Raw genomic sequence first — 12,879 nt, 5'->3', positions numbered from 1 at the left:
TGAGATGATTTTCTCTACAAATTTGACCAAGAGGAGGAGGTGCAAAAGTCATTCTCAAGAAGATAAATTAGAAATCAAAGGTTGAGAATGATGTGGTAGGAAATGGAAGTAGCAAGTGAGATGATTTTCTCTACAAATTTGACCAAGAGGAGGAGGTGAAATAGATAATGACAGTTTGAATGGACAGCTGGGTCAATTGAACTTTTTGTTTTTGGAATGGAGGTAGGGAAATGCTGGGACACACACTTGCACATGCACACACAGATAACTATGCATGCAAACACACACCTGGGTATGTCTGTAGGTAGAATGACTAATGGAACACATTTGTAATGTGGCTAACAATGAGGAAGAAATTGTCTTATGACTGTGGAGGGAGGAAGGGATAAAACCTTGACTTCTTAATTAGTAGTGAGGTCTTAGGTTACTACATGAGGTTAGCAGAGACAGCCTGAAGAACTGATAGGTTTACTTCCTGAGGCAAACAGGGAAAGGCAATTATGGGGATCAGTTTAATCTTATAGTCCTACTCTCTTCAGAAGTCCTCAATTAGCACCACTTTACTGTGGCCAGCCAAAAAACCAAGTTATGTCAAATCCCTGAAGTTGTCAGTCTGCCATTGTGTTCTCTCTTGATGTCTTTTCCTTCCCCCTTCCCCCATGCCTTAAGGTTTCTTTCTTCTCAATTGTCCATTAGGTCTCATAGTGTTTTTCTCTTTCTTATAGCTAACTAACTCTTTTAAGGTGGTAAAACCTCTATGGACTTAGCCTGACAATTAAGAGGCATGCTCCCACCTCAGGGACTATCCCCTTTCTCTGCTTAATTGTGAATTCCACTAAGGAACTTGTCCTTTCCATTGTTAATTGGTAAAACCCCTTCCCTTGTTAACTATATGTTCTCCCAACTTTATTTCATATCGACCATTTCTAGTGTCTATATTATCTTTTCATTTTGTCTGTAACCTCTTCTAAATAAACCTATCTTTTGCCAAAGAGAATGTCCATTGTGAATTCTTCACATAACTGAACCCAACATTCGATGCCAAACCCAAACATTTTTTCTCTCATCATCTAGTGGTAAATCTCAAACATATCATTTGCTGCTGAAATTGCTCTCATAAAAGCACATTAGCACCATGCTCCAACCAAAGAGGAAACATCAGACGCTGGAAGAAACGAAAGACTTATGGAAATAATAATTAGGCCAATAATAAAAACATAAATGTCAACTTTACTAAATCATGACATCTGTTTCAAAAATAGAAACATATAGAAAAAAACTGTAGACATTAACTGCAAGTATATGGCACAAGCAAGTTTGTCTCTACACTGCATTTAAGTAAGTACTAGACAATGAGAATAAGGCTGGTTGGAAGAAGGGCAGATGACAGTGAAAGGTATATTTGGGAAAAAAGAGGATGCAAGGCATAAAAAAAAGGGAAAGATGGAATGGTCATGCTGTGTTGAGGGTATATTTTTGGAAGGCATTTCTAGCAAAAAGGAGTTATTGTGAAAAGCACATTGGGGTAAAAGAGACATTGAATTTATATACAGCTTATTTACTAAACAGCCACACAAACACATATGCTAAAAACATATTTGAACATATTTATTTCTCCAGGTTTTAAAGGATCACCACTACTCAAAGGTGCTTCTACAGATGAACTCAACAAGTCTGCAAAATAAGTTTTTCAGTTGCCAGGAATGATGTTTTTTAAAAGTACTTTTCTGGCATTTTATGTCTTCTAATAGTGAACCCACTTATAAAATCTACTTCTTTGTATTGAAAGACTTAAACACTGAGCAAAAAATAGTCAGGATCAAATTATAATGAGTCACATTTCAGTAATATTTGCTTCAAATTTAGAAGCTAGTTATATAGGGGTTAGAGCAAAGCATTTAAGAATTTGGTAAATCACGTCATATGGCTGATAAGCTATAATTTCTGAACTGTAAAGAAAAATAATGAATGTGATTTCTTAAAATTGAGATTACTACTAATAATTTAATTGAATGATCATTTGCAAATTAAAAATTTTGTTAGCATTTAATATAACTCATCAGAATGATCAATTATTCAGCTTAATAGGTAGAGATATTGAATCCAGCATTTATTTTCATTTTCTTTTAGAAAAATCGTATTTAATTCAAGGTTCCTTTGTAAAATATTTTAAAAATCCTATCTTACTATACTGTTGACATATTCAGTTTGTTCAAATGAATGGAATGTATTCAATATAAGGTATAAGCCCATTAAACTAGTATATAAATAAATAAAGCAGACTGAGACTTTTTACTACTCCTCAATTATCTCTATCCTGTTTGTATATAAACAGTAACTATGAAAAACTATGTTTGTCCTCTAAACATCTGAAGCCAAATCAAATAAGACTAAGTTAAAAAGAGATATCTAATCTTAAGCATGAATTGAAAAAATAGCTTCACAAAAAACATGATGGGACTTGTATAGTTAGATAGAAGTTAAATATCAGAAAAACAAAAATATAAATCAGGGCATCTTAGTGACCAACAACTTCAGTAAGTCAGCAATGTGATTTACAAACCAAGAAATCCAATGTAATCTTAAGCTTGTATTAAGAAATGCATTTTTTCATATAGCAAAAATAAATAAATTAGAAAATATTCTGGTAGTCTGCCTTGGTTACATATCACATCTATATTATTATCAAATCAGTAAGCAATTATTGAGTCTTACCACCAGACTTGTGCTTCTAAAAACTAGATTCCAAAATAGGCAGAACAATGCATGCCCTCAAGAAGCTCAGATCACAATAAATAAGAGACAATATGCACACAATTATATACAAACAAGATATAGATAGGGTAAGTGGTAAGGCACCAGCATTAAGGGATACTAGGAAAGATCTGGGCAAAGAAAAGAAGCTCAGTGAAAGTTATTAATTTTCTTCAGCAAATTTTAAGGCAAAGTTCCAATGATCTTGTGAGGAAGACAGCTACCTACACCCAGAGAGAGCACTGTGGGAACAGAATATGGATCACAACACAACATTCTCACTTTTTGTTACTGTTCACTTGCATTTTGTTTTCTTACTCATTTACTTTCTTTTTTATCTGATTTTTCTTGTGCAGCAAGAGAATTGTATAAATATATTTATAAATATTGGATTTAACATATATTTTAACATATTTAACATATATTAGATTACTTGCCATCTAGCGGAGGGAGTGCAGGGAAGGAGGAGAAAATCTGAAATACAAGGTTATGTGAGGGTCAATGTTGTCAAATTATCCATGCATATGTTTTGAAAATAAAAAAGCTTTAAAAATTAAAAAAAGAATCATAAGTCAAAACTTTCAGCTGAAGTGTATGGGCTTATTTGAAAGGTGATGAAAAGTTTGGAAAAGATGAGTGGAATAGTGAATTGATTTAGAGACGTGTAAAAGGATGGTCTTGTGCAGTAAGGGTCTAGCTGAAATTTCATAACATAAATTTGTGGTGGGTGCCATCAGTTTTATGGTTTGGAGGTTTTTTCCCTATGTTAAAAAGCAAACAAACAAAAACAAAACAAAAAAGCATGACTAGGAGCTTAAAAAGTGAATAATGAGAATAATCCAAGTCTGAGGCTTGGCCAAGTTGAAATGATTGACCAAAGGATCAAATCTAGGAAGCAAAGAGAGGTTAGTCAGTGCAGGGGTGATGCAGGGAGATAGAATATTCTGACTGTCCATCACATTCAGTGAGTCAGGAGATATTAGTAAAATAGTTCAGTGTTAGAAAAGGGTAGCCAAGGATGCCTGTGATTTCAAATCAGAAGAGATGACTTTTAAAACAAATTCTTCTACTTAACACCTTTGCAATATTGGGCAAGATTCTTAACTTCTCTGGGGCTCAGTTTATTTATTGGTAAAATAAAAGAACTTAGATTTGGTGGTGGCTAAAATTCTTCTTGCTCTATATCCTACAATCTAGGGAGGTTGAGAGAGACAGAGAGATTGATTGGTACTCTATAAATGGAGGCTTTCAAAATTAATGTAAAAGTTCTATGTCTTTCAAAGAAGAAATTAAGTCTTCATAAAGTGCCTAGAAAGGATGGCAATCCAAACTTTAGAATAAATGGGACCTAAATATTTCTGATACTGGTCCAGAATCTTGGAGTCAGTGCCAACATAACTCCACTTTGAATTTGGGCAAAAGGAATAAATAATAAAATTAAATGGCCATCTCACTTTGTACTTACAGGTATGTAGAGCTTATTTAGATTTTATTATCCTTTTAAGATTTGAAATAGTAAATAGGGAAATTGCAAAGTCACTCATTACAGCTAGTTTGTGGTTGACTAGTATCATCTTCTTTCTTCCCTGTCAGAATATGGTCTCTAAAAGAATCTTATCTTTCATTCTTGCCTTTCCCCAATATTAGCTCTTATTATTAGCATCTTGTTCACTGACTACCTTGCCTATCATCACTAATTCTCTTCTCAACCTTGTTGGATGGATAGTATATAACAGAATCTAATCATTTTTATAATAGGAAAAGTCAAAGAAAGATATTATTACCTTCACAATTTTTTAATAAGCGAGAGGGAAGGTTAGTAGGAAGAAGAAATAAATAGATGATAGAAAAAAGTTTGGAAATCATACAAAATCCAATTGAAAAAAAAATCAATGAGAATTAAAGTCTGAATTTCCTTTGACCATCACCCATTAGTTTAAAATGAATTACCAAGTAAAAAACTGCCAACATTAGTGATAGCTGATATTTAAAAGTTCATGTCAAGACTTGAAACTACAACTTGGCTCAATTACAGTGACACATTCTGTCTTGTAAACAAATGGTGGTGTAATAGTCTGATGAAAGAGAAACTAATGAATCTATCATGTTAACTTGTAAGGCAAGGCATTAGTTAACTAAAGCTCCAAAGTTGGCTAAATGTCATATTATGAACCTCCACTAGATTTATGGAGCTCCAATGAATGACAAAGGCTCTCTTTCCAAGTTAATTCACTAAAATTTGGAGTTCTACCTTGAAGTTGAGCTGTCTTGAATGAATAGGAACTCACCTAAACCACAATATTTAGCTTGCCCTAGACCATGCTTCATGTTCTCTTACCCCATATAACTTGCTATTTTCTCTGTTGCCATGTATATATTCCCCACATTTACTTTCTATATCTTCCTCTAAGAATTATGATCAAATCAATACTACTTTTATTAAAGTATGCCCTATGGCCTCTCTCTATTCTGGCAACTCCCTACACTAAAATTCCCTGATCACAATGGATGTTGTCTCTCCCACATTAATGTAAATTTCTTGGGGTTATACTCAGCGTTCCTTTTGTATTTGAATCCCCAGAATATAACAGAGTGCCTGGTACATTCATTATAAGAATTTAACAAATACTTTTTTTCATTCAAATAAGCAACCTAACCAAAATACAACAAATTTGATATATAATGACAAGAAAATAGGGGTTTTTTTTTTTTTTTGTATGCTTAATCATGCTATATACAAGACAGCTACTCAATATTAATTAAAAGAATGAATAAAATTAGAAATGCTTCACTGTGGTATGCCTCATATTGCATTTTCATATAGGTACTCACTCTTCCAAAGAGTTGTGGCTATCTTTTACAGAGACAACATAACTAAATCTTATCTACTCAGCCCCACCCTTCCTTAGCAACCTAAGGGACAGCTGTCCCATTACTGCAGCATTTAAGGGAGCCTTCATCCTACTCCCACCCACATATTCCCAGTTAAAAGTAGGTTTTACTCTTCTCTTGCTTCTAATTATGAAGGATATGAGATTTAAGGCATACTTTATAGAAGAGAAATAATGTATGTGGGGTAGAATATGGCCCCATAGCAAGAAAGAGGAGTGTGAAATAAGGCTCTTATTTGAACGTGAAGACAAGAATGTAAGAAATGGAAGAAAAGTTCTAACAATAACAAAGAGGTATGTGTCTATGTGTAAGTTTTAAAGAATAAATGAAGCTAATCTTTACTGTGAAGTGTTTTTAAACAGGCAACTGTTAATATGATACCTTTTAGAAGTAAGGAATTACAAAGAAAGGAAAGAAAAGATGTCTATTTTTCTAAATTTACGATAGGTGTAAGATATACAATTTCTTACATAATAGAAACTGTAATACATTGTTGCATCTAGGAAAGATGGAAAGACTAAAAATTTGTGTGCTGATGAATTTACCCAAAAGATAACGACTAAAAAGCAGATGACCCAAGATGGATGATGATTCCTATTTATTGCATTATTTAGTCTTTAAAATCATTTTTTAACCAATAGAAATAACAGAAATTTAGTCTCACATGTATTTCTTTTCTCCTACTTATTAGTTTCTTGTTTTCCTTTTCCAGCTCTCTTGTGTCACAGTAATTTTTTAAAGTGATAAGGTTCTCTGGGGGATCATTAATAGATGATTCTCTTTAAAGAAAGAGAATATGGTTATTTTGATATAAAATGTATGTATATATGTATATACACATGTGCATAATTGTGCATATATATGTATACATATACATTATTTATAATTTATAATTTATAATTTACACACAAACACACACTGATGATTGAATCCTGCAATAATCTAGTGATTTTACAGATAGAAGATGGGAAGGTCATTTTTTCAATAGCATTAATTCCTAAATTAATAAAGGTATCAATAACTTATACTTAGATACTGATTTTTAAAACATATACTTAAACTGAGAAGTTTGTAAAATGTATGTAGTATTTTAAAACCTATTTTTACTAGGTAGATAATTTTAACTTGAAATTTCAGAGAAAAAAGCTTTAAAAATCAAAAAATACTTTAATTTTTGTTTCTAAAATTATTTCTTGAATTCCATCTTGAATGAATACACATTATAATAAAGACAACCACAGTGTCTATGCAAAAAAAAAAAAAAATTGCAGCTATAACTATTCCCAGAGCTTTACAATATAGTCATAACAAACCTAACTGCATTATTCTAAGTTAAATAATTAAAATAATTAAGAGTATTTGCTAACATGTTTTGTATAAATTTTTTTAAAATAAAAATGTCTTTGAGAATATGGTATGGTAAAGAACAAAAAGTTTATTAAAATATGTATGAACTCTTACAATATATAAGTGGAATACATTTTATAAATAGATGTTCTCAAAAGGCTGTTAGGCCTGATTGAGGTACAAAAAGCAAAGCATTTACATAAATCTTTGTATAATCATAACCAAATTATCGGAACCAAATCGGAATCAAACATAAATCTTCGTATAATCGTAACCAAATTCGTAACAAATGAAAGTATAGAGTAATAATTTCCTCTTCTTAAAAAGTTATCTCTAATTATATTAAGTAATATGGTGATGTAAAAAAAAAAATCAAACCACAAAAATGAATTTGAACTTATTATAATTTTTAAAATGCCATAATAACACATTACAGAGGACAGGTAGGGCTATGGAGGAAAACATGTGATGAAATCAAATAAGAACATTCCACTATACCACTCTATAAATAATTGATTACATTAAATCATGATGATTATGAAAGACTACATTAAAAAAACGAAAAATGACCATAGTAGCTTAGATCCTTTTTTTTTCTTTATTACAAAAGAAAAAGAACTTGTTCCTCATTATCATCATAAAGTATAACTAATCTAAACCATCATTTTATCCAAATTAATCCTAAAATTCTTACACAGTTCAGAAAAGCAAATATAAAATTTAAAATCTAACATTGCATTTCATTAACAAATTGAATAAGTGAATAAAAAACACAGCTTCAGAAACAGAGTATGAGAGGAAACTGTAAGAAACATATCCCTTAGGCATTACTACTTGTATGTAACAAATATTAAACAAAATCCAAAACAGGAAGCCATAGGAGTTTACTGAGTAGGGAGGTGAGGCTGAATAAAAGAATGGAATGGGAAGAGACTTTTGAAGGAGGCAAATATACCAGAAGGCTATAGTTATAATAAAAGTATGAGGTGAATAATAAAGATACCAGAGTGGTGGCAGCATCAGTGCAATTATGAGCCATATAATCTTTCTGCCATAGAATAACTGAATTATAGAAATGCTGAAATAGGAAGAAACATAGGAGGTTATTTAGTTTGAAGAAATTGGGGAGCATTTAGCCTAAAGAAAACTTTGGGTGTCAAATTTTGAAGAACTGTGATATAGAAAGGGAATTAGATATTCTATGTGGATCAAGAGTAGGAATTAGGATTAAAGGATAGAAATAGACAGCTTTGTGAAATAATGCACTCTTTGACAATGTAAGCTTTATGATCATTTGTCAGAGATTTTGGGGAGAAGATTACTTACATGAGACAGATTAAATAATCCACAAAGTCTCTTTTACAAGGATGGAATTTTCTGGAATTTCTGTGATTTAGCAGTCTATTTAGTATTGACAAAAAAGCAAATATAGTTATTCTGGCATGACAAGTTCAGAGTCAATTCATTTTTACTCATTCAACAAATATTTATTGAGTGCCTGCTATGTGCTAAACACTGTGTAAAGTGCTAGGCATCCAAAGAGAAAAACAAAACAGTTTCTGCTTTCATGGTACAGTAAGGGAGGAAGGTATGTGACAATATGTACATAGAAAGAAGAAATAAAAAATAGCGGTAATGTAATTTCTGGTGAAAGGGCACTACAATTTGAGGACTTGAGCTGAGTTTTGAAGGAAGCTAGGGATTCTATTAGACAAGAATTGAAGAAGTACATCATTTCCATCTTAGGAGATAGTTTAGGTAACAGCAGGAAGATTGCAAAAGTAATGTCATATACAGGGAACAGTAACTGGCTCTGCCATACAACACACTAAGAAGTGTAAAACAAAATAAAACAAACTTGAAAATATAGAATGAAGCTAGATGATGAAGGGCTTTAAAAAGTCAAACAGAGGACTCTATTTTATTCAAACTCAGAGTTTGCTAAGCATGGGAATAATATGATTGATTTAGGAATATCAATCTAGCTACTAAATTAAAATAAGAGGAAAGAAGAAGAAGGTCAAAGAGCCATTTAGAAGGCAATAATCCTAGAAAGAAGTGATGAGGGCATAAATGGTAGTAGAAGAGTAAGGGAGGATAATGTGAGTGAAAACAAAGAGCCAGATGGCAAAACATAATACTGGATTGTAAGGGCCCTTTAAATGGGCACCACAGCTCAACAGGAGATTGAGAGGCCCGGAAGTAATCTCTGTGGATATTAGGACTGTCCTGTGGGTGGGATCTTGGCCATACTGAGATAGCTTTGTAATGGGTGACAGCTCTCTCGATGATTGGCTGTGTGTGTGACCTCACAGGCCCTTTATAAGCCCACTGCAGACAGCAGTCACTCTCTTTAACCTGGCGCTCTTTTACCTGGCTCCCTAACCTGGGGTAGCCAAACCAAGCTGATGGATAACCGAGAGGTAAGGCATTTGGTAATGAACACGTGGAGAGAGTGGAGTTTTATACTTGTAAAACTGCTAGGATCGTCTTTTGGAGAGTTTTCTTACCTCATGGATTTTCTACTTCCACAGGTGGGCTTGATTTCCCAACCCCCTATGAGTACTTATAAAACAATGTTTATGTTTAGAATGGTTTGGAAAATTGCTGTTTTAATCACTAGAATAAACAGGTAGTGTGTGATCTTTGACCCAGGAAGAAAAGTAATATCAGATTTATTGATTCACACTCCTGAAGTACAATTCAGTACCAGAAACTCAAAGTTTGATTTTTAGGCAAAAGAATTAATTTTTTTTTCCCCATTAACTGTATGAGTGGCAGACCACTGAAAAGGTATCAGCTCTTTTATGAACTTCGAGAGTGAGTGAGAAAGTACTCCAATAAATCTACCCTACATGTCCATTTTCAGAGTGGACCTTCAAAACATTTATAATCAGGCTGCTAGAATCTTATATTTGCAAATTGTGATAACTAAAGAAGCTAGGAGCATGGCAAAAAGCTACACAGCTTATCTTTCTTTCACTCACCTATACTCCCTATAGGACAAAACCCTTATGGTTTGAAATTTAATGTTTTAAGACCAATGGACATTATGGCTTCATTCCAATCTGGAGAAGCAGGTAGACATGTGATCAACCATTTTCCCATTGTAGAAATTTCATATGCATTTAAGACAGTTTATGGATTAGCTTACAAATATTTTGCCTTTAGATGTTTTTGCATTGAATTTGACTTTGCCCATCCCATTAGCATTTCTTATAATCCTATTAGTAAAGTCATTACTGCATAGACTATATCCCCAAGATCTTCTCTTCTAAACAAGAGAAGGGAATTTTGGGATATGCACAAGATGTGGCAATACATATATGTGATTGCTTGCAATTTTTAAATTTTGATTTTACATTTTTAAACACTTTTGATTTTACATCTTTTAAAGTATTTTGATTTTACATTACTAAGTTATTTTGATTTTATATTTTTAAGTTATTTTGGCTTAACATTTTTAATCTATTTTGGTTTTACACTTTTAAATTATTTGGTTTTACATTTTTAAATTCTTTGCATTTTACCTTATCAATGCACTTCGGGCATACACAGAAAGTACAGCTAAGTGACAGACTGACTAAATTTTGTCTGACTTTTGTTAATCTTTTTGACAACAACTGTGATGTGGAAAGGCCTGGATGGCATTTGGAAAGGCCCAAGTTGGGCCCTGGGTACATTCCTTACTAGGTGCAGATCCAGCAGCAAAGTTCATCCCCATCAGAGACATTTGTAACCTGGGGATCCAAGAGAAGGACCAGACAACAGCCCAGAGGGACCGGCCAGATGTCAGCAGCCCTCTAGATGCTGATGGCAGCAATGTCCCTCCTGACCGTGACACCAGAGACAGCAGACACAGTTCCAGTGTTGCAAGGTGAAATGGACTGTTTTGGGTGATATGCAATATAAAGACTGTAAATGGACAATGGGCCTGCTTGCTTCTCCCATGGCTACTTGCCATATGGTGGCCTGGGGAGAGGCTTTGCCCTATGCTTTCTATTGAAGGACTATGCTTTTAAATTAGTGGGTGAAAAACAAACACACCCACCTGCCGTTGTTATTGAGACAATGTTACTGGACATGACTTTGCTTATGTGCACCTGTGAAACTAGAATTGCTCTAGGATTGTGAAAAATGCAATAGAGAATTGTGAGAAACTAGAATTGGTCTAGAATTGTGATAAATGTAACTAGAACTGTGACAACCTACCTCACTGATATTTAGTTGTTAACTAGAATTGTGATGTTTTACCTTGTTGACTTCCCACCTCAGTGTTGACATCCTACCTCATTGGCATCCAACCTCTTTGGCTTATTATCTCCATGAGTATGACTTTAATGAATGGGTTGAACACTTGGGCCACTGTTGAACCTAGTTCTCATTGTCATACTTCTTTTTACTGATCTGCTGCTTTGTACCTCCTTGGGCATAACACTCTGTCATCTCATGGATCAAGTGAACTATAGCTGGTGCTAAAAGTTTAGCTTGATGAGATGTGCGGTTCCCGAAAAACAAGAGAAGGGAATTGTTAGAGTCCTTTAAATGGGCGGCGCCACAGTGCAACAGGAGATTGAGTGGCCCAGAAGTATTCTCTGTGGATATTAGGACTGCCCTGTGGGTGGGATCTTGGCCATACTGAGATAGCTTCGTAATGGGTGACAGCTCTCTCAATGATTGGCTGTCCCTTTATAAACCCACTGCAGACAGTAGTCACTCTCTTTAACCTGGAGCTCTTTAACCTGGATCCCTAAGCTGGGGTAGCCAAGCCAAGCTGATGGATAACTGAGAGGTAAGGAGTTTGGTAGAGAACATGTGGGCCTTCAGACCAGGTGTTCACTAGGGAACTGACAAGTCAGGGCATTGTGTGAGTAGGTGTAATAAAGGCTTTTAAGATTACACGTGGCTGTTTTTGAGTGCGCTACTGGTTATTAAACTATAGATTCAAGAGATCGTGGCCAGAGACCTTTGAAGGCCTCAGAGGAGGCAAGCCGGGTAGAGTTGACACTGCAAAGGACAGTGGTCAAAGGTACTCTGTTGGGTGTAGTAATTGTAACTGCCAGGAGGGCATGTTACACTGGATGAGAGGGGTGAAAAATTAATCAAGATAAGAGTTAGTGAAGAATGTCTCTTGAGGGTGGGAATCTGAGTAACTAGAAAAACAGATTACACCCTTAACCAAAATAGGGAAGTTAACAAAAAGTGGAGAATTTGGAAAGAAAGAAAAGTTCTGTGAACTTTAAGGTGTGCATGGGTCTACTGGATGAAAATAACTAAAACTCAGTTGTTGAATGGGACCTAGTATTTAAGAAACTGAAGCTAGATACATATAACTGGGAATTACCTGCATATAATTGACAACTGGACTCATAGAATATGATGAAATCCTCAAGAGAAAAAAGAGTCTTGAAGAGTGCTCTATAAAAACACCAAAAAGCAGCCACATAGATAAGAAAAGAATCAAGATGGAATACTATCACCACAAAAACAAACCAACAACCCCTAAAACAAAACAAACAAAAACAACCCATGGAGGATTTCTAGGAAGAGAAGGTATTAAACAGTATAAAGTGATGAAGATATGCCAATAAGGATAAGGCCTGAGAAAATGCATTGAATTTGGCTATATATAAATCACTAATATTCAATGAATATAATTACAACATTGAAATCAATCAACCAACAGGCTTTGATTATCAACTATTATATGCCAGACACTTAAGTTATTGTCTAAAGGTGTTAGGTTCTTACTAAGTGCTAATGAGATAATGAGATATTAGGGTCTTACTAAGTGCTAAGTTGGTACTTGACAATTCTCTAGTTCTGGCCTTTATTGGGAGTTTAACCCCTGTGAACTTCTGGGGAGGAGCTTGCATGCTTAGGAGG

The 12,879-nt window shown here is 34.2% G+C and overlaps 2 protein-coding genes across 2 annotated transcripts in view; one reads left to right on the top strand and one right to left on the bottom strand.

Annotated features, from left to right (window-relative positions):
• PUDP (pseudouridine 5'-phosphatase) overlaps positions 1-12,879 on the bottom strand; it is a 161,930-nt gene that overhangs the window by 127,887 nt on the left and 21,164 nt on the right. The gene's annotated exons all lie outside the window — the stretch shown is intronic.
• STS (steroid sulfatase) overlaps positions 5,809-12,879 on the top strand; it is a 215,700-nt gene continuing 208,629 nt past the window's right edge. Inside the window, exon 1 of the mRNA XM_074300196.1 lies at positions 5,809-5,939. Within this exon, the coding sequence (XP_074156297.1) occupies positions 5,824-5,939 (116 nt within the window). The 5' untranslated portion in view covers positions 5,809-5,823. The remainder of the gene's footprint in view (positions 5,940-12,879) is intronic.

The sequence above is a fragment of the Sminthopsis crassicaudata genome, chromosome 3, assembly GCF_048593235.1.
Source record: "Sminthopsis crassicaudata isolate SCR6 chromosome 3, ASM4859323v1, whole genome shotgun sequence".
Lineage (NCBI taxonomy): Eukaryota > Metazoa > Chordata > Mammalia > Dasyuromorphia > Dasyuridae > Sminthopsis > Sminthopsis crassicaudata.
Note: the sequence above shows the minus strand (reverse complement) of the source record. Positions and strands in the feature narration are given on the sequence as shown.